At 55.7% G+C, this 20,667-nt stretch overlaps 1 protein-coding gene across 11 annotated transcripts; it reads right to left on the bottom strand.

Annotated features, from left to right (window-relative positions):
* Positions 1 to 2,903: 2,903 nt before the first annotated feature.
* CHST1 (carbohydrate sulfotransferase 1) lies at positions 2,904 to 19,949 on the bottom strand. 11 transcript variants are annotated; one of them, XM_074013849.1, is made up of 5 exons: positions 19,505 to 19,949; positions 8,918 to 9,685; positions 6,525 to 6,608; positions 5,996 to 6,093; positions 2,904 to 4,984 (listed from the first exon to the last, which is right to left on the bottom strand). In XM_074013849.1, the coding sequence occupies exon 5, from the start codon at positions 4,940 to 4,942 to the stop codon at positions 3,707 to 3,709; it is 1,236 nt and encodes a 411-aa protein (XP_073869950.1). In that variant the 5' UTR covers positions 4,943 to 4,984; positions 5,996 to 6,093; positions 6,525 to 6,608; positions 8,918 to 9,685; positions 19,505 to 19,949; the 3' UTR covers positions 2,904 to 3,706. The 11 variants fall into 11 exon arrangements, with proteins under 11 accessions (XP_073869950.1, XP_073869953.1, XP_045227643.1 ...); XM_074013852.1 differs by having other exon boundaries at positions 6,449 to 6,608; positions 9,340 to 9,685; XM_045371708.2 differs by having other exon boundaries at positions 9,340 to 9,685.
* Positions 19,950 to 20,667: the final 718 nt, after the last annotated feature.

Here is a 20,667-nt window from a genome sequence, read left to right as displayed (position 1 = left end):
TATGAGGCCCAGCCCTGCCCGTGTGGGCAGAACACTTCACCCAGGGTCTCCCTATCTTTTTGCCTGTTTGCCTTCCTCTAGACTGCGTTTCTTGAAGGAATGCCGATAATTCCAGTGCCTACACATACTTGAATGAATAAATGAATGAATGAATGAACCCATCACTAAACAGGGCTTTCCTCCAAAAGCTCCAGCCAGCCTTATTAAAGTCTTCTGTCATGGCAGTTGAGGGAGGGTTTCTCTCCAGCGAGGCCAAGATCTCCAGTGTCTCCCACTTCCAACCTGAAGCCACGCACCCAGAGGAGAGAAGTCTTTGGCTCAGGGACAATCCACCACAGGGCAGTCAGAGGTGAAGACAAGTGCCTCGGCATCACTTACCGTAACAGCGGAAGAATCAGCCAGCTGTGGCCATTGGAGCAAACTTTCCCTGGGTGCTGGAACAGCCAGCCAGGGGCACTGAGTGAGGACCACCTGGGCACTGATGCCATGAAGCCAACTGATGAGTCAGCTTCCTCATTGCAGCCTGGAGAAGCAGCTCCTATGGATCACAGGCTGAGAAGAGCCCCAGGACCTGCCCACCAGTCCTGACAGAGGCTTTTCCAAGTCAGCTTCCTGGTCTTAAAGAATGATGGTGTAAATTAACCTGCCTCTCTTGCACAGAAGAGAAACTGGATCTCAGGGAGATCAGCTTTGGACTCATCAGCCACCTTAACAGTTATGGCCATCCAGATAAAAGACTACATTTCCCAACCTCCAGTGCAGCTAAGTACGGCCAAGTGGCCAGGCTGTAGCCAATCAGACATGAATGAAAGCGATGTCTATAATTTTGAGATTGTTCTCATACATGGCAGAGGTGTACTGTCCTTTCCTGTTTTTTTCCTTCCTGCTGCCTGGCAAGCCTTCTAGGTCCATATAGCCATGGGCAATACCTTAGAAAGATGAAGCAACAACATAGAAAGAGCCAGGACCCCGAAATCTGGGCACATGACCTGGAAGCCACCATACCAGACCTGAACAGCCTATGCCTCTTAAATGAGAGTGAAAGAAAATAGGCTATCTAACCACCTCACACCCATGAGCATGGCTAACTTTCAAAAAAAGAAAGAAAATAACAAGAATTGGTGATGTGGAAAAAATTGAAACCCTTGAGCAGTGTTGGTGGGAATGTAAAATCATTCAGCTACTGTGGAAAATAGTGTGGCAGTTCCTCAAATGATTGAAAATAAAACTGCCACATGATCCAGCAATTCTATTTCTGGAGATATGCCCAAAGAATGGAAAGCAGGGTCTCAAGAGATCATTGTACACCCATGTTCACAGCAGCAGTATTGACAGTAGCTAAGACAAGGAAACAACCAAGTGTTCATCTAGGGATGAATGGATAAGCAAAATATGGTATGTCCATACAGTGGAATATTATTCAGCCTTAAAAAGAAAAAGAGATTTTGACATACGCTACAACATGGATGAACCTTGAGGACATTACACTAAGTGAGATGACCCAGTCGTAACAGGACAAACACTGTATGGTTCCACTTACACGAGGTACTAGAGTAGTCAAATTCCTAGAGACAGAAAGCAGAATGGTGGTTTCCAGGCACTGGAGGTGGGTGGGCAGGTGAGGAGTTTTTGTTTAATGGGTCCAGAGTTTCAGTTTTACAAAATGAACAGAATTACAGATCTGGATGGTGGCACACGTTATGAATGTATTTAATGAATGGCACACCTTAAAAAGGTTAAGATGGTAAATTTTATATGCTATTATTTTATCCCAATAAAATTTTTTATAAAAGAAAATCACCTATCTTGATTAAGCCACTATTAGTTAAGGCATTTGCTAGAGCTGTTGAACTGTCTACATCCTCCTGACACATGTAAAATAGCCCAGGACTGAGTTTCCTCAGGAAGCCCTTCTTCCAATTGGCTCGTACCCCTAGGGCTGCCTAATCACCAGACACTCCACTGTCTCAGAACAACAAAGCTGTGACCTGCAGCCACCCCAGGGACAGGTTATTTTCTTGGAATAAGAGCTGGGGAAGCTGTCTGGAGGAACCTGCTAGATTGCCAAGGAAGGGAAGGGGAGTAAGCACAGCAGATTCTCTGCCAGCGTAGACACCAGTAAACCTGTACCGTTATTCAAAGTCAAATACTTCCAGGCCTGTGGGTCAGCAGCCACTGCCCTGAGGCACCCCACCCCTTGAAGTTTCCCCCTCCCTGGCTATGGTAGACCCAGACCCACCAACTAAATGGGTAACAGTTAGCACAAGAAGGGATCCCAGGATGTCATTCTTACCTTCAGCTACTCTGATTCAGCAAGCCATACCACTTGTTAAAGACTTTGAACATTATCCCTGGCTATAAGTTACCTGGTCTCAACTGACTGAAGGAAAAAAAAAACACGGCAGGGGGGCAGTGACTCAAGTCTGTAATCCCAGCACTTTGGGAGGCCGAGGCAGGAGGAATGCCTGAGCTCAGGAGTTTGCCACCAGCCTGGACAACACGGTGAAACCCCGTCTCTACTAAAATACAAAAAAAAAAAAAAAAATTAGCCAGGCATGCAAGGTGTGGCAGTGTGCGCCTGTAGTCCCAGTCACCCGGGAGGTTGAGGCGGAAGGATTGCTTGAACCTGGGAGAGGGAGGTTGCTCTGAGCGGAGATGGAGCCATTGCACTCCAGCCTGAGCAACAGAGCCAGACTCTGTCTGGAAAAAAAAAAAAAAAAAAAAAAAAAAAAAACCCTAAACTAAACTCAGTGTTGAGGGTGACAAGAGTTCTGAAAGGCAGACTTGTCATTCAATTCCCACCTCCACTTCTTTCTCGCTGTCCTCCCCAAAGCCAGGAACACCCAGACCCCGCTGAGACCCTCTGGTACCTATTCAGAAGGTCCCACAATCACAGGCAGAGATTATTGCACTCTTTTATTTACAGAAAACACACATAAAGCATTTCAATGTTCATTTAGCAAACTGATCCACTCTTTTTTTTTCTTTTTGGCACAAAGAAATATCACAGATGGACCCCGAGATCAATCAGAAGCTCATAAGATTCATCAGTCATCACTGGTCCAGGGGCGGCCACGAGACTCAGACAGACAGACAGCATCACCACAGACTGGAAACAGAAACAGGTCCACGTTCACCTCACAGTAAAAATCTGCCTCACCGACAGGCAAGGGCGGGCAGGAGGGGGCAGTTTCGCTGCTCTAAGGGGGAAAGTGGGTGTCAGGGGCAGGAAGCAGGGATGGGGAAAGGATGGACACCATTCATAAATTAGAGACAAGTGGTCCTCTTGTTTGTATCCTCTTACCTTGAATAGTAAGACAGTGCAAAAACTAGATACCCGACCACTCACCCATTCAAAAGCTTGAGAAGTCGCCTCGCGGGTGCCCGTGTGCGTGTGTGGATGTGTAAGTGTGGTGCTTGTAAACATTGTCACCGTCCGCACAGAGACCCAATATCCGTGTGTCTGAATGGGGTGGGGTGGGGGCGGGACCCCACTTCACGCGCCCTCTGCCCCAGTGATTCCCGTCCAAGACGTAGTGCAAATTTCAGAGACAAAAAGGGGCAGAAGGGAGTGGGGTGAGCTGAGGGCAGGAGGGACACGAAGATGAGGTGGGGGAGGGAGGGGGAAATAAGGCAACAGTTAAAAACGGTCCATTTTATCAAAATCTACACCGTGCGCCTCCCGCCCCCACCCGCGCCGCCCGGGTCACGAGAAGGGGCGGAAGTCCCGCTCCTCCACCAGGCTGACCGAGGGGTTCTTCAGCTCCTCCTCCGAGGCGGCGATCTTGTAGCCCAGCTGGGCCAGCACCTGCTGGCAGGCGTTCTGGGCAAAGGCCACGATGTCGTAGGAGAGGCGGAAGCGCCACTTCTCGGCCGTGGCAGCCGAGTTTCGCACGGTGCCGTATTTGTGCTTGCCCAGGGTGGGGTCGCCCCGCGTGTTGTTCTGGATCCAGCGGGCCACGTGGCTGTCCAGCGGGATGCCCAGGAACCCGTAGATCTCCTCGGTCTTCTTCATGGGATTCCGGGCCAGGTCCTCGTAGCGCACCAACATGTACTTGCCCTTGAGCCACGGGGGCCGCATGAGCCCGGTGGACACGGAGTTGGAGAAGTCCTCGCACACCGTGGTCAGCTGCGTCACGTCCAGGTTGTAGGGTTTCCTCCCCGTGCCGTACCAGAGCCGCCAGAGCCGGTACGTGTCCCGGAAGGTCTCGCTGCGCGAAGCCAGAATGCCGCGGGGGTCTCGGACCAGCTGGATGACCTTGAGGTTTAACCGCGGGTCTTCCACCAGGGCGCGCAGGTCGTTCACCTCGGGCACGCGCACCGTCTTGATGGCCACGTGGCTGCGCTCGCGGCACGCCTCTGCCGCCACCGTCAGGTTGAGCAGCCCGCACTTGCGCACGCAGTCCCCCTCCTCCAGGACCAGGTCGGCTGGCCCCGGAGGGTCGCACACAGGCCGGGAGCAGAGGACCCGGCTGGCCCCGCGGCGAAAGATCCTGTCGGTGGTGTGGTTGACCGGCGGCGGCTTGATGTAGTTTTCCAGGAAGTAGAGGTCGCAGTCGTAGAGGCTCCGCAGGAGGTCTCGGCTGGCGCCCAGCATGACCCGCCGGTCGGCGGGGCTCTTGCCCTGGGTGAAGCGGGGGATGAGCGTGTTCTGGACGTGGTAGAGGGGCTCAAACAGGTAGAAGACGTCCAGGTGCTGGTTGAAGAGCTGGCCCACGAAGGAGGAGCCGCTGCGCGTAGTGGCCAGAATGAGGATGTGGGTCTTGCGGGAAAGGTTGTAGGCGAAGGTGGGGCTCTCCTCGCACAGTCGCTCGGCCAGCCCGGCCTCCGCCAGCCCGGGGCAGGTGTGAAAGGACTTGGCGGTGAAGGTGCGGATGGCCGTGTACTGGATGGCAATGGAGGCCAGGGCAAGGAGGAGGACGGCCTTCCAGGAACATTGCATGGCTGGGCACCTTCATGGGGCTGCTTCTCCACGGGGCGAGGTCTGCGGGCAAAGGCAGTCAGCGGTCAGGTGCCTCCACGGTAGGGGCACTGGCTTGTCCCTTGGAAGAGCTGGTCTCCAGGGGACCCAGGGAAACGCCGGACCCCCTGTCCAGTGCTCACCACACACCTTGAAGACCTAAGCGGCTTCTACACTAGACTACCCTTCTCTGGGGGACTCCTGGGAGCTTTGGGGAGCTGAACAAATATTCCTTGCACCCACTGCAGACAGCTGTGGAAGCCTCCTATCGTGAGCTCTGAGTTCCTTAGAGGGGCCTCACAGGGCAAGAGCCTGACTCTCCCTACTCCCGCACTGAGAGAATGGCCAGGGCCTGCCTCAAACCCCGCCCCTCCCGCCTGCCAGCGTTTCCCACCCCCAGGAGCTGGCGCCCAGTTCTCCAGGTGGTCCTCTTTCCTCTCCTCTGCCCATCCTTAGGGGGAAGAAGAGTCCCTATCAGGTGCCTCCATCTGACCCCAATCGCCTGAGCGTGAAGGACCCCTGCAGACCACGGTCGGTGAGTTGCCAGCACGGCCAGGCAAGGTGGACAACTGTGTCAAGCCCCCTCCCACTCATGGATGCAGGTGACCGCTTACTCCAGATGTGGACGTCTGGGGCTCATGGAGTCTCTAAGAGTCTCTGGAGCAGAGACAGGTGTCCAGGGTCTGCTGAGAGGCGACCCTTCCCAGCACCCAGGGTCTGCTCCTAGTCTCTAGGGACAAGGGTCCAGGCCATGGAGGTCACATAACGCCCACTGACACAGTGAACTGGCCTGCAAAGATCTTAGGGAGTCAGGGGCCTCCATTCTTACCTCCTGTGCCCCCTCTGCCCACAGAAGGGGGACTGGGGAGGGACCATGGAGAAGCAGAAAGAGCAAATGGGGCTGCTTAGAGTCCAGGGTCAGGAGCCCACCTGAGCATCCTGCAGGCACCCTCTCTGGAGGCTGGCTCAGCTACCAGACCTCAGTGGGGACTGGGGCTGCCCCCAGGGAGAATGCAGGAGGGCTCAACCACTTACCAAAGAGGGGCTGCTCCAAGCTGGGGAGTCCACAGCCACCAGCGTCTCCAGGTCCAGCTGGCAGTCCCAGCCAGTGCGGCAGCCCTGTGGCCAGCAGACTGCAAGAGACAGGGAGGGGAAGGGCTCAGAAGGTGGAGCTGGGGTCTCAGTGCCTCCTCCCCACTCCTTCTCTTCTGTGTCCTGTGCCCCACAGTCTGCCCCGAAGGCCAGGCAATAAGGGCTCTCTCTGCCTGCTCTCCAGATCCATCCCTGACTCAGCGCCCCAAACAACCCAGTGCCATCTCTGATCCTCGGAGAGTGGCCCTCTGAGTCCTGGACTGTATCCCACTTTTACCTTCCTCGCCCACCCCACCACATCCTCCTAATAAACCGCAGTCCTCTGCTCACACCAGAACCCAGCAGGCAGGGAGGCTGGCAAGGTTCTGCATTTTAAATCCATGAAACAATCCTAACCCTTTAAAATTCAACTTGTGCAGCGATTCCCCCAGGAAGCGGGTTAGCAGAAGTCAGCAAGGGCAAGGGGGCTCACCCCAGGCCTCCAGGTCAAAAGGGCACCTCCAACGCAGCTGGGGAGAAACTCTTCTTCAAACCACACCGAAGTGACACCAGCTACCTGAAACTCAAAGCAAAAGTGGACCAGGGAGCATTCCTGACCTTGATGCAACTCACGGAGTCTGAATTAAAACACCAAGATCATCACATTATCTCCGTTAACATCTATTGTGCCAAGCCCCTTCCCTGCATCAGCTCATGTCCTTCTAGCAAGAACCAAATGTAAAAGTCAGTATCTGCCCACTTCACAGGCGAGAAAGCCGAGGCACAGAGGTAGAGGAACCGGCCTGAGCTCTCAGGCCTGCTTTAACCCTCATCTGGTAGGTTCCCCAGAGTCCAGCTCTTTCCCTCTAAGGAGATTTGGCTTCCTGTTCCTCCAGCTTAAACGTATTTGGCCTCCAAACATGCATTCCGTTACTGGCCCCAGCCCATTTGTGAATCAGCATGACGGGGACTGGGCAGGCAGATGCTTCTGAGACTTAAAGCATGTTCCTCCCTTTGCTATCTGGTCCTGTGGATCTGTTGGTTCACAGCTAATGGGGTGAACTCAAGTGCTTTGTGAAGATTCTTCCCACACCCCACTATTTGGCATGACTCTTTTGGGAGTGGGTGAGTGGATCCTCATTTCCCAAACCCGCAGTGCTGCCTGGCTCAGCTCACCCAGCTTCTAGCACCGTGTTATTCCCCATAAGCACTCTCGGAGGTCAGGGTCCTCACTCCCACTGTTCAGATGGAGAAATCAAGTCCTGTTTTAAATAGGAAATTTCACTTCTTTAGGAATCAGTGTCAGATCACCAAGTGGCAGGCAAGAGGGAAAGGGGCGCAGTTTAGATTCTTAGGAACTTCTCAACGTGATCAGAGAAAAACCGCAATCCCAACCACACTGCATCCCACCCCAACCTCATCCCATAGTGGCAGAGGATGCCGGTCTCCATCAGGGGGCTGGGCCAGGTACCTGGGGAGAAAGACCCCTCTACTTTAAACCCGACTCCCCTGCAAGTGCAGGCCTGCTCTGCCCAAGTGCCCCAAGGCGAATGTGAATGGCTTTCAAGAAACAGACAGGGAATATCATCAATAATAGTGCCAGGTCATATTTTTAAGTTATTTAGGAGTCTGTTCTTTGGCTGCAGCATCATTTCATTTGGATGTACTTCCTTTGTATTTATTCACAGACATCTATCAGAACTCCTGTATGTGCTGGGCACTGTTCTAGATGCTATGGGTCAAATAATACCAAGGAAGGCAAGCACTTGCTGGCCATTCACAATGTTCCTCCCAGGCACATGCTTCTTTCACAGCCATCAGCTCATCGCACCCTCATGCCAGTTCTATGAAGTTGATACTGTCACAATACCATTTTACAGATAAGGAAGCTGAGGCCCCTCAAGGTTAGATAACTTCCCCAATCTCACACCCGTAATAAGGAGCCAGGATTCCAGCCCAGGCAATGTGCTAGGAAGTCCATGTTCAAATCCTTTTCCCTAATTCTGCTCATATTCCACCCTCCTTGGTCCTCATCAAGACAGGAAACAGAATCCTTAAGGAGTCTTCACTTAATTCTGGGGTTCCAATTCCAAAAGCAGAATCCACCCTAGGGTTTTATTTAAAGAGGAACATCTTGCCATCTTGCTAGGGAGGGGGCCATTTGAGTTTCTTCCCCCAACTCTTCCTCCACCCAGAGAAACTTAAGGCCAGGACTGGAAGCTGCTGCTTTGCTAATAAATCAGAAGTCACTGAAGCAGCTGGATGTTATAAATCCCTAAGACAGCGAGACTCAGCCTCATAAGGTGCGGCCTGGACACCGAGGAGGGGAATGCGTTTGAAGGCCCAGCCACAGGCCATTCCCTTGTACCCCCAGGGAGGGCAAAGCCTGGGCCTGGGAATGGGAAGATGGGGGAAGTCCAGCCCTCCTGGAAATGCCCCCACTCTCCCAACCTGGCAGAGCTGGGCCCGGGGCTGGCCAAGTGTCCTTGGTATGCTAAAGGCATCTGCCCTGGAAACCAGAGGCCCTGGGGCCAGGTCCTGTTGTTTCCAAGGGAGCCTTAGCCACTGCGAAAGACTCCTCAATGCCCTCATCCTCCAAGCCAAACCGTGGCGCCCAGAGCCCATCCCCTAGGCTTCTAGCAACCTCTGGCCTGGCCTCCCTCTACCTCTGCTTAGTAAAAATCCAAGCAAACCTTGGATACAGGAGACCAGGATCTATCATTTCTGTTAGAAAGCAGGCAAGTTGGTGAACCTTTAGTCTCCATAGAAAGCTCAGATTTCATTATCAGCCAACTTGAGATGAGGGCACAGACTGGGAGCAGTGAACAGCTCTATGTTAGAGAACTGTAATTCACAGTAAGCGCTCACACCCTGAACCATGCCTACCTGGATCCGTCAGTCAGCAGGTGTGTGGGCCTGTGTGATTCACCAGCTGTCCCTGAGCCTCAGTTTCCCCATGGGCTGGTAAGAATTGAAGGTCTTAAAGCATTTAGTCAATGCCAGGCATACAGACACGATCCAGCCTCTGACACCAGCCCTGCTGATCCCAGCTCAGCCACTTACTGGCTGAGAGATCTTGGCTAGCTTTCTTCATCTCTCTGGGCCTCTGTGTTCACACGTGCAAAAATGGGGATAATTATAACAAGGCTGTTGTGAGGACTAATTAGTGAGTACAGTGCCTGACGCAGGGTAAGCACTCACTAAATGTCAATTAGTATCGTCATCAGTAAATGTCTGCTTTGCTTTCCGTCTCAGGAAAGGGCCTAGAACAAATCATCCTGCAGCCCACGGGGTCTGGTTCTACCCACCGCCCCTTCTTCCTGCAGCTCCTCTCCTGGCCTGGGAACTTCTTCCTGCTGAGCCACCGCAGTGGCTTTCCTGCTGCCCTCTAGTGACCACATCCTGCGGTGCCGCCTCGTAGTCCCGTCACCGCTGTTGTATTCAGAATTCTGGGACTGTTGGCTACAACCTGATGTGAGGATGCAGCCAGCAGGAGGTGATGTCGCAAGATGCAGTGAGGTGTGAGGATGGCACGCCCACCCGGGCTGCGGCCTCTGCTCGGTACACCCCCACCTCAGCCGCACCGGGAGAGCCCAGCAGCAACAGGCAGTCTCGCCTCCTCCCAAGGGCCTCTCCTGCTCATCTCATGGTGCTCTGTCAGGGAAGAAGCACAGACCTGAATGTCACAGGCAGGATTGGCCCACACAGCCTCTGCCTTTCCCTGGCTGGGTGACCTTGGACTCACCCCCTGGCCTCTCTGTGCCTGGGTTACACCATAGATCCAGTGATGACTGAAGGGCCTCCCGGCTCTAACCCTGGTGTTCTCTATAATCCCGGAAAGGCCCCAGACTTCATTCTCAGGCACAGTTGGGGCCACCCACACAGCAGACAGGGGAACCCTCCATTGGGAATGGGAAAAACCCAGTCTTCTTCCAGGAAGATTCTAGGGCTGGGCATCTCTGTCCCCCACTCAGCCTGATCTGTGGCAGACCCAGGGAGTGGAGGTCTTAGAACCTAGCGGTGCTGCCCTCTGCCAAGTTAGCCCCACATTTTGCTGTAGAGAAATCCCGTCAAACCCAAGGCTGAGGCCTTGTTTCACCTGTTCTGGGCCACAGACCCTTCGAACCACAATCCCTCCCCTTAGAAATGCCACTAGTGGCCGGGCGCGGTGGCTCAAGCCTGTAATCCCAGCACTTTGGGAGGCCGAGACGGGTGGATCACTAGGTCAGGAGATCGAGACCATCCTGGCTAACACGGTGAAACCCCGTCTCTACTAAAAAATACAAAAAAAAAAACTAGCCGGGCGAGGTGGCGGGCGCCTGTAGTCCCAGCTACTCAGGAGGCTGAGACAGGAGAATGGCCCGAACCCGGGAAGCGGAGCTTGCAGTGAGCTGAGATCCGGCCACTACACTCCAGCCTGGGTGACAGAGCGAGACTCCGTCTCAAAAAAAAAAAAAAAAAAGAAATGCCACTAGTGCCCACAATTTTACACACACAATTTAGAAGTTTCCCAAACCTCTGAAAGCCCACGCATGGACACCCCACCCTTTCCTAGAAGCTTAACCCCTTCCTTATGAGCATGTCCAGGGGATTATCTTTCCAACTGACTATATCAGAGAAGCCTCCTCAGACATGAATATACTGATAGAAACAGTCACTCAGCATATGTAAGTTTCAAAAGCTAGAGCCAGAAAACACATGTGTAATAGTACACCACCATTTCAGATTTGTTTAGGGAGGTGGACATGTATATTTGCCTATATGCATAAACAATCACTGAAAGAGCTTGCACTGAACTAGTAACAGGAGATGCCCCAGATGGAGGGGGCCTCGAGAAGACTGAGGTAGGAGGAGACACTGTCTACACTGAACGTTTTTATTCAGTTTGAGTTTATTAATTTTGGGGGACACAGTGAAGCCACTCCATGTAGGAAGTAGAGAAGTGATTGATGACAGGTTGTGGTACTGAAAATCAGCCCTGGCATCTCACTGTGCCTCCCACCCTACCCCCGGGCACTGCCAGCCAGCTCTCCCCCTCCCCCCCCCCCCCCATTTCCAAGGCACCAGGGTCAAAGACACTGCTTTTCCACCAGAAATGGGCTTTGTCTGCTCAGGTGGGCCACTAAGGACAGTAGGCAGCTGGGGACTGCTGAGACACAGGGCCAGAGCTGAACTGAAGCTGGATTTCAGAGGGGGCCTGGGGCTACAGGAGCAGCTGAGCCCTGGGTTGGGGAAATGACTCTTCTCCCAGCAAATCCTCCCTGAAAAACTACTGTGAAGCCCTGGGGGATGAAGAAGCAACACAGTGAGGGCGGGGGAAGAACCTGAACATAGTCTTTCCGGACAAACTCAGGAGCCGTGATGAATGGGGCCCCAAGGCTCTGGGGTCCCAAGAACTGGAGCAAGGTATAAGGGAATGGGGCAGGGAAGGAGGAGCTGGCAAACAGGCCTCTAGGATGGAGACTGCAAAGAGGAAATGCTTACCCCCTGGCTCTGACGTAGCCAGCACTGATGCGCCATAAATGTTTGTTTAGTTAAGACTAAAACACATAAAACAGCAAGGTGTTTTTCTCTAAGGAAAACGAGGTGATGAAAATGAGGCAAGGCAAGGGGAAAACAAGAGTGTAAGAGTCTGAAAGAACCAGAGGCCAAGTCAGTGTACAAGAGTCACACCATGTGTGGGCTACTGAGCTAAGTCAGAGCTTCCTGGCAGCCAGTAGGAAAAGGAAAATATTTCATTTACTTGTTTCACAGGACCCATGAGATAAAGATTAAAGCATCCACTCAAGAGATATCCAGCTATTCCTGACACTGAATTCAGTGCAAGATTTCTCCCGAGGGAGTTCTTACAGAGCCCTGTGCATATGCCACCATGAACCCATCCTCAAGACTTTGTACCTAAGAAATCCAAAGGCGAGTTTCATGGGACAGTGTCCTAGAGCATCCTTCCATGTGGGCAGTATGCCAACACACAATCCAACCAGTGCAATCTTCTAGGGGGTTGAGCTGCTGGGATCCAGACTCGGCCTCTGTGGTCTAGGTCAGCCCAGTGGACCCCCTTCTCTTTGGGGTCATGCCCACCTCAACTTGAAACACTGTGAGGTCTATGGACCCTCTCTCCAGAACCTGGACCACCACAAACATGGTACTTGTGAACAATCCCTAGAGTCCCTGGGCCCCACAGGCAGAACCACTACATCTTTTGGGCACCTCCAGTGGGGACAAGCTCTCACAGTCATGGTTTCCAAGACAAGCACCTGGAGAGCGACGGGTCTACCGATTTTTCACTATCAGCAGGGATGCCCAGCTGCCTTCTGTGAGATCCGGTGTCTCCAGGGCAGAGAACTCCAATGTCCACATGATACCCATGGATGTCTCAAGCCTCCTGGAGAAGGTGCCCACAGGCATTCGGGGAAGCAGTCTGGGGGGTGTTTAGGCACCCCAGCTGTGGGGCCACAGAGGCCTGGATTTGGGAATCCGACTGCTGTTGCCTTATAGCTATGAGGCATTGCACAAGGCACTTAACCTCTATAGGCCTCACTTGTCCTTATGTAGGAAATGGGAGAAACGATCACAGAATCTAATACTTGGGCAGTGAGACAGAAGGCCGATGGGTGCCCACAGCTTAACACAGTGGTAGGCACAGAGCAAATGCTTATTAAGAGCCATGACCATGATTTTTATGGACTACTAAATGCCCAAAGAGGCACCATTGGCCTGGAAATGTTTTTAAAAGTTAAAACAGATGCCACAGCCTGCTCCACTGAAGCGCCAGCGGCCTGCGTGGTTGGAGACCCTGACTTGTGGCTGCAGAGACCTTGCCTGGGGTAAGGAAGGCACCTCACATCCTGCCGTGGAGGGTGGGAGTCAGAGGGGGTGGTCCCAAACCCAACCTGAGGGGAAAGTTTTCCCTAGCAGTGGGGAGAGTGGCTGACCTCCTGGCCACGACACAAGGCCCCAGTGTGCCCAGCTCCTCTGGGGGAGGGATGAGTCAGAAGGTCCCGGTTCCCTGTCTCAGGCCAGTCCTGGTACAGCCTGGCCTGTGGTAGGCGGGACTCTACAGCCCCGACACTGGGCGGAAAAGCCCCGGTTTCCTGTCCCCCGCCCCACCGAGAAGCCACAGCCAGAGTTGGAATAGTACCGAGGCCCCACCCCCTGGACACGGGGCTCCGGCCCATCCTCCCAGCTTCAAGGAGGAGAAACATCAACAGGAGCTGGAACTCAGGCAGCTGCTGCCGGCCAGGCTGGAAGAGGGGCCCGCCTGTCTCTGGATCCAGGAGTCTCCAGCCTGAGCCACCTGCACATTAGGCCATTAGGCCTGGCTGGCCCCATGGGGACGAGGACTGCAGGTGGAGAATCAATAGCATCCTGAGCCTTGAGACTGTCACATGGGATGGAGGAGGCTGCAGACGCGGATACTCAGAGACTATCACAGACGTGGCTCCCATCAGGGGATGCATCCCACAGGCCAGGTGCCACTGCCACCTTTCACAGATGAGGAGCAGTGAGGCTCAGCAAGTGTGGGAACTTGTTCAATCATGCACCCCTAGCCTGCGGTGGCGCTAGGATTCAGACTTGGTTCTAAAGAATCCCAAGCCCTGGCCCTAATCACAGAGCTAAAACCCCCAGGCCACACCAAGAGTGTCACCCAGCCAGAGGGAGGGAGAGGGAGCACCAGGGCCAAGGTTGCCACCAGGGTCCCAGGACACATTGGTGCCGATCTCAATCACAGCATTCACCCCCGACCCACATATTGGTGCATCTGATATCTACTGGCCATTCCCCAGGATCAGGTTCCTGGGGCATCCACTGGTGGGGATTGGGGGCTGCCAATGCGGCCCTTCCTGGTTGGTTCCCCTGGCATACGGATAGTTGTGTGCCATCTCACCGCTTCCCAGAGGGTTCTCCTCTGAATGACAAGAATGAAAATGATCCCAAGTGGGTGTGGACATGGGACTGCTGCACCTGATAGGCAGAAGCCCAAACACACCGTGATCCCTACACGGTGGCTCCGGGTCTGGGCTAGACAAGCAGTGGGAGCTTTGAGTGGTTTTATGACCAGGGAGCCCAGGAATGCCCAAATCCTATGCCACCAAAAAGACACCAAAGAATGTCTTTATTACCATCTGGCCTGAAACAGTCTGGAATGGGGCGTTGGGTTTGGGCTGTCCACCCAGTTGAGGCTTCCCTGCTCTCTAAGCCCAAAGCTTATCACCAGCCCACAGCTGGTCCCAAGGATGCCCTTGGGCCGAGATGCCAGGGAGGCTCACCCTGTCACCCCTCTTCTGCTGGGTGAGAAGCATTAGGAGGGGCCACAGCTCCACCCACTGGGCATATGGCCAACCAGATGAGTGTCTCTGCCTGCCATCAACAGGGACCTCCATTGTAGAACACAATGGCGGCTGCTCATATACAATCGCGGCCTAGCACCTTGGTATGTACCTTTCACGCCTCACCTCATTGGATCCTCTTCGCATGCCTAGGGGTAAGAACTACAGCTGAATCAATTTCACAGGTTCGGGACTGAGGCTCAGAGAAGTTAAGGGATTTGTTCACGCAACTCGGAAGTGGCAGGAGGAGAAGGGATTTCAGGCTGTGGGGGTTGTGTGTGAGGTGCATATTCGAGTGAGGTCCTCATCTCTCCAAAGCTTTCCCTAAAGGCTTCCCTTCCATCCCCACTCTGACCTCCTAAAATGTCCAAATCACTCCATTCAGCTTTGTTGACCCTTTTTGTGTGTCATAAATGGCTAGGAGCAGCATAACAGCATAAACAGAGGGTGAAACCCAGACCTGAGTCCTGGGCAGCCTTAACCCTTTCTGATTCTCAGGTACCCACGTGAAGTGAGGTCACACACCTCTCCCAGGGCAGGAGAGGGGCTTAAATGGCATCTGGCATATAAAGCTGTTAGCATAGTGGCTGGCACACAGTAATCTCTCAATCAATGATACCTTCAGAATGTCTGCAGCAGGCTCGTCTGTCTGTTTCACCTGCCCTGCAGAATCCTTGAAGGAGAGCACCAGCCCCCCTTCATCTCCCTCCCCTAGCTCTCTCCTATCCCTCCTCCCCAAGTGCCCAGCTTGGGGCCCCTACACACCGCAGGGACTCAGTGAGTCCTAAACAACTCACTGACACTGGCAGAAACTCGGGAGAAAAGGAGCCACGCCTTCTTCCCCATCCCTGTCAGCATTCCTGACAATTCCCAGCCCACCACCTTCCAGCTCTAATCAAGGAGCAAACACAAAGAGGGAATCTCTAAACATTTAGAAAACGCGGGAACCCTGTGCCCCCATGCGGCACCGTGGGGATTTATAAAGAACAAATCATGCCTGACAAACTTGATAGCTTTCTTGATAGAATTACAAGACGGGTAGATGAAGGAAACGCAGGCAGGGTAATATATCTTGATTTTTAGCAAAGCATTTGATACAGCGCCTCGAGTAATCTTACAAAATTAATTCAAACAGACTTGGCCCTAAGCACTTGTCATGAGGCATAATAGCAGGAGGGGGCAGGTCCCAAGGGCCCCGGTGGAGGAGGCAAGCCCAGAGGAAGGGGCTGGAGGGCCGTGAGTCTGGAGTGGGGGCAGGGCTGCCAAGCCTCAGCATTGGGTCAGATCTTATCTAACATCTTCATTAATGATCCTGAGAGAGGGAGTAAAGAGTCCGTTAATGAAATTTGCAGAGGATATTAAATTGGAAGGTGTTGTGAACACCAGTGAGGACAGCAAAATGGTCCAGAGACACCTGCGGGGGGTAGAACGTTGGCAGGAAACTGAGAGCTGGGAGGGGGTATCCATGGGGGTGCCGGGCAGCAGCTGGGGCTGCTTGGAGAGCCAGAAAGAAGGGAAGGGCATCCCCAGGGCTGGTGTGTAGCTGAGAGAGGCTACAACTAGCTTGGGCTCTGGCCATACAAGCAAACCCCAGAAATCTCACTTTTCCCATCTGTGAAATAGAAGGAAGGGCCAGCAGATAAAGAGCAGGCTTTGCAGCTCTGACAGCTGGTTGTGATGGGCGTGGGATGTCTTTAAGGAGCCTGGAGATGAAGCCCATCTTACAGAAGGGGAGGAGGGAGCCCTGCCATGGAGCAGGGAACCTGAGGGCCATGGAGGGGAGGGCTGCAGTGATAGAGAAAGGCCGGTAAGGCAGACCGGCTAAGGCATCAGTGGCACTCAGAATCTCCCCTAGCTGCACTCCTCAATGCTGCTGAGGCAGGCACTGGGGCAGGGAGCCCTCACCCTGCCCCAGCAGGCAGGACGATAACTGATCAGCAGCTGCTCAGGCTGGAGCCCCAAGCCTGTCCAGACTCGCAGGGCATGCTGGGAACACTTGAGCACTAGAGGTTCTAACTTGGGGTTAGTAGAGTGTGCAGGATCTGTAACCTTTCTAAAGAGCTCCCTGTCCCTTTCTGGCTGATCAAGAGGGAAATAGATGCTTCTCCAGACAGATGAATCAGCCTCTCTAGGATCAGGGACAGTGGCTTGCCCCACCCCAACCCCTTCACTCTGTCACAGAGAGCCACCATCTCTGCCTGGACCTCTTCTGCTCCTCTGTCTGCCCCAACCCCTAGGGGCTCCAGGGCTGACCCCTCCCTTTAGCAGGAAGGCTGAGGCAGGAAGCTGCCTGTCCATCTGGATTTACTCCCACAAGGCTGCTAGACAGGTAGGGTCTGAACAAAACCCAGAGCTGCCTAACACTGTGCCAGGCCCTCAGGAACCTGAAACAAATGCTCTGTAGAAAGAAATGGCTGGCTGCTTCCCAGCTGGGGGTGTGCCGAGGCTGCTGGGGAGAAGCTCTTTCAAAGCAGGAGGCCAGCCCAGCCAGACGTGAGGACCACCTGCTGGGACCGAGGGTAAGAATCTAGGTGAAATGCTTGGGGAGTTTCTTCCAATGTCCTGACTTAATTCCTAGGAATGATGCTTTGGAACACTTACTATGGCACCATTCTAAATGTGTCTTATATATTACTGCATTTGATCTTCACAACAACGCTATCAGGTAGGAATTATTTTCTCCATTTACAGAGGGGGAAACTGAGGCAGGGAGAGGTAGCCATGAGGCCAGGCACCTAGCCAGAAGGTCCGTGGAAGAAGCAGCAGCCTGCCAAGAGTCACAGCAGCAGCTGTGCGGCATCCAATGGTGGGACCCCAGTGGGTGGGGAGACGCAGCCCCCCCAACGGGGAGGCCAGAGCCTTGCCCACCCCTCACAGTCCTCACCGAAGGGAGTTGGTCCAAGTCCCGCCACACTTGTGGAACCTGGTTTTACTATATGTTTCCCTTCTCCCCCACCACAGCCGCTACACCGAGTCCTCTGAACAAGTCTGTTTCCATGGAAACCATACAGTGACTCAGGGCTTCGGGACCTTCTCTGAACCAGATTATGAATATAAAATGCTCCCTCCCCGCACCAATGCAGAGTGGAGTTGGGAAAGTAAAGAGAGACCCACAGCAGACAAGGGAGGGAGACAGAGGGGTAGGCAAGTGGAATCCAGTAGGGCATGAACCTGGCCCTCCAGGGAGGGCCTGGCACTTGGGCCCCTCCTGTAGACTCAGCGGAACACAGAGGTACTCCTCCTCCCATGTGACCCCCCTATCAGCGCCATCAGCACCACTCTTGCCCAGGAGCTAGGGCCCTGTCGGCAAGGGCTGGGGGGAGAGTGGTCAGGAGGATACATCCCTCTCCCAGCAGGAGCCTGTGCCTCGCAGAGATGGCTCAGGGGCCAGGACAGACGGAAGCTTGACTTTGGATGTTGGGAAGGAAACCTCTGGCCAAAAGCATTGCAACTACTCAGCAAAGAGGGAGATTTGGATTTTAGGGAAAATTCATTTCTGCTTTGAGATGGGAAAGCTGGGTGTGGAGTGAAGGGGCTGGGGGTGGCACCTAGCCATGATTTCAAAGACCCAGCAGAGTTTGGGGGATGATTAGCAAAGACTTGCTCTCCCTGGCGCCCCTCCCCTCCCCACCCCACCACCGTGAAGCAGCCTGGCCTAGGGCTGCTCACCGCCAGGATGAGGGACTGGCAACAGGAAAATGAAAGGTGCCACGCCAGGCTCCTGGCCTCCTGCAGGGGTTCAAGGCCCAAGGGCAAATCCACCCACTCCTTTCCCCAGCAGCTCCCTAAAGACCCGGGAGGGAGGGGAATGGAATAGTTTGGAAGCCTGATACCTCCCTGGTGAATGCAATGTGTGAGTCATGACGGTGAAAGCACTTTGAAAAAGAAACAGGGTCATCATGATGCCTGGAAGTGTCCCCACTGCTGAGGACAGGAGCCTGGAAACTGCCTGCCCAGGTAAGGTCTCTGCCTGAGACAGCGGGCCCCACCGCAAGGGGCTGAGGAACCTCTGAAGGTAGACACCTGGCCCACTGGTTCCCACCTGCTTGGCTCTGACGTCCCTCTGCTTGTCAAAGCAGCTTCCTCCCAGCCAGGGTGCCTGACTCCTGCGCCCAAGCCTGCCCCCAGCTCCTCCCACCCCTCCAGAAGATGCTGGACTGAATTTCTGTCCTTGACTGGACAGCCACCTCCTCTGCCCCAGCCTCCAGCTCCCTGTCAATGGCCCAAGCCCGTCTTCGGGCACCTGGACACTAGGAGTGGCCCTTACCTAGGGAGTCCCCTGCCCAGGAGCAGTTTTAAGTCCACCAAGAGGAAGCCGGCCCCAGAGCTGAGGAAAGCAGTCCTGCGAAAGGGCAGGCCCGGGGTGGGGGAGGGGGCACACCTGAAATCAGGCCAAGGTGCCAACCCAGGACAACCCCCAGGTCTCACCTTCCTCAGGCAGCCTGGCCTTTTAACGCCCAGCATCCCAGCTAGGGCTACTCTGGGCTGCTACCGCGAAAGCCAGCACTGGGTCCCTGGAGCCTGGGAGGGGCTACTCCCCGGGTCCTACCCAGAGAAGAGCGGGAGGGTTGTTCCGGCTTCCCGTGGGGGGCTCTGCACCATCCGGCGGCTCCGGCCCCACAGGGGCCCAGCTCATCGCAGCGGTCTGGGTGCGGAGGCCGGGCCGAGCGGAGGCCGGGCCAGGGCTGGGAGCAGGAAGCAGGGAACTGCGCCCCCGCCTCCGGGTGCAGCTGGGTTTGGAAAGTTGGTGCCGGCGCGGGGACCTCAGGGTCTCAAGGCGCCTCCGCAGACCCAAACCAGGAGGGTTGTGGGGTGGTGAGCCCGGAGCAGCCTCCGAGTGCGCTCGGCAGCTGAGGGGAGCCAGGCGCCTCGGGGACCACCGCGCGTCTCAAGTTTGCTGCCCTCCTCTAATGGGGGCAGGGAGGGCTGGGGTGATCGCTGCTCTCACCGGCCACCAGCCTCGGCAGCCCCTTCCTGCGCCCAACACACCGCCGTCCCTCGCCGCCGCCACTCCTCCGCGCACCGCCAGTAGCTGCTGTCCCCGAGCGGAGGGGCGTCTCCCACCGCGCCCGCGCCCCTCCCGGCTGCTGCAGCGGAGTGTCCGCTCCCGCCCGCCCCAGACCCCGCGGGGCCCGGCCAATACCTGGTCGGGGGCGCGCCGGGAGCAGCTGCAGCGCCCAGCGCCGGCTCCATCCTCGGGTCTGGAGTCAGGGTCGCCGGGGGCCCGCGGGTGGCGGCGGGGGCAGCAGCGGCGGTGGCATCCTCCGCCTCCCGCGCCCTCCTCCTCGGCCTCCCTCCTCCCTCCTCTTCCTCCGACTCCTCGCGCGGCTCACGGGCCCCTCTTCATGGCCCGGGGACGCAAGCCCGGGGCGGCTAGAGCAGCTGAATGCGTTCTCCCCGGCCCGACACCGGACCCGGGGCCGGGGCTCAGGGACCCGAGAGACGCCGGGCCAGGGGCCGGGACCCGAAGCACCGCAGCCCCGGGCGCCGGGGGAGAGCAGCAGCCGCAGGCGCCGGAGCCTCTCGGAGCGCCCGCCCGCGTCCCCGAGCCAAGAGCAGCGGCGGCAGCGGCGGCTACAGCGCCCAGCGAGCGGCGGGCGCTGCGGTCCCGGCTCCACCCCCGAGCCGCCCGCCCCTTCTCCTCCCCACCCCTTAGGCGCGCGCCTTCCCGCCCCCCGCGCCGCCCCAGCCGTGAGCGCCCCGTACACCCACTCCGCAGCCAGGCTCCAGAGCCCGCGCCCACCCACCCGCCGGGGGCAGCCACGCCCACCACCGGGGCTTCTGGCGGCCCGCGGGCAAGGGCACTGGCTGTCTCTGGCACCTCTCCGCGTAACCTCCCTCTCCGTTACCTCCGAGGGCGCTGCTGGCCGGGCCGCCAAAACCTTTCGCCCGAGCGCCCCCCGCCGCGGAAGTCCGGCTGGAGCCCCAGCCTGGCCCCTGGCCCAGCTGTCCTTTACCTCTTCCCCAGCCAGCGGCACAGAGGGACTTCAGAACCCAGAACTGAAGCCAGCCACCTCTGTGTGCAATACCTCCACACACACTCCTAGCCCTTCCTCCTCCCCCGCCCCTCTGCTTCCCAAGTGTGGGGATTAATCATTTGTCCCTGCTGCAGTTGTCCCTCTTGGGCAGGGTCAGGGGGTGTCTTAAGGGACTTTAGAGTGGGTTTGCTGGCTGACCGTCTTCTAGGCCGCTCCTCCACCCTGCCCACCTTCTTACTACCAGACTGCCCCTGGCCTTCTAGGTGGAAATCTGGAGCTACCACTGCTTTTATGGGTGAAGAATGGGGACAGAGCTGACCAGCCGAGC

This window comes from Macaca fascicularis, chromosome 14, assembly GCF_037993035.2.
Source record: "Macaca fascicularis isolate 582-1 chromosome 14, T2T-MFA8v1.1".
Classification (NCBI taxonomy): domain Eukaryota; kingdom Metazoa; phylum Chordata; class Mammalia; order Primates; family Cercopithecidae; genus Macaca; species Macaca fascicularis.
The sequence above is the reverse complement of the archived record's forward strand: the minus strand, read 5'-3'. Positions and strand labels throughout refer to the sequence as shown.

Coding starts and splice junctions, on each gene's coding strand:
- CHST1 (XM_045371709.3), bottom strand. CDS start 4,942: ATGCAATGTTCCTGGAAGGCCGTCCTCCTCCTTGCCCTGGCCTCCATT.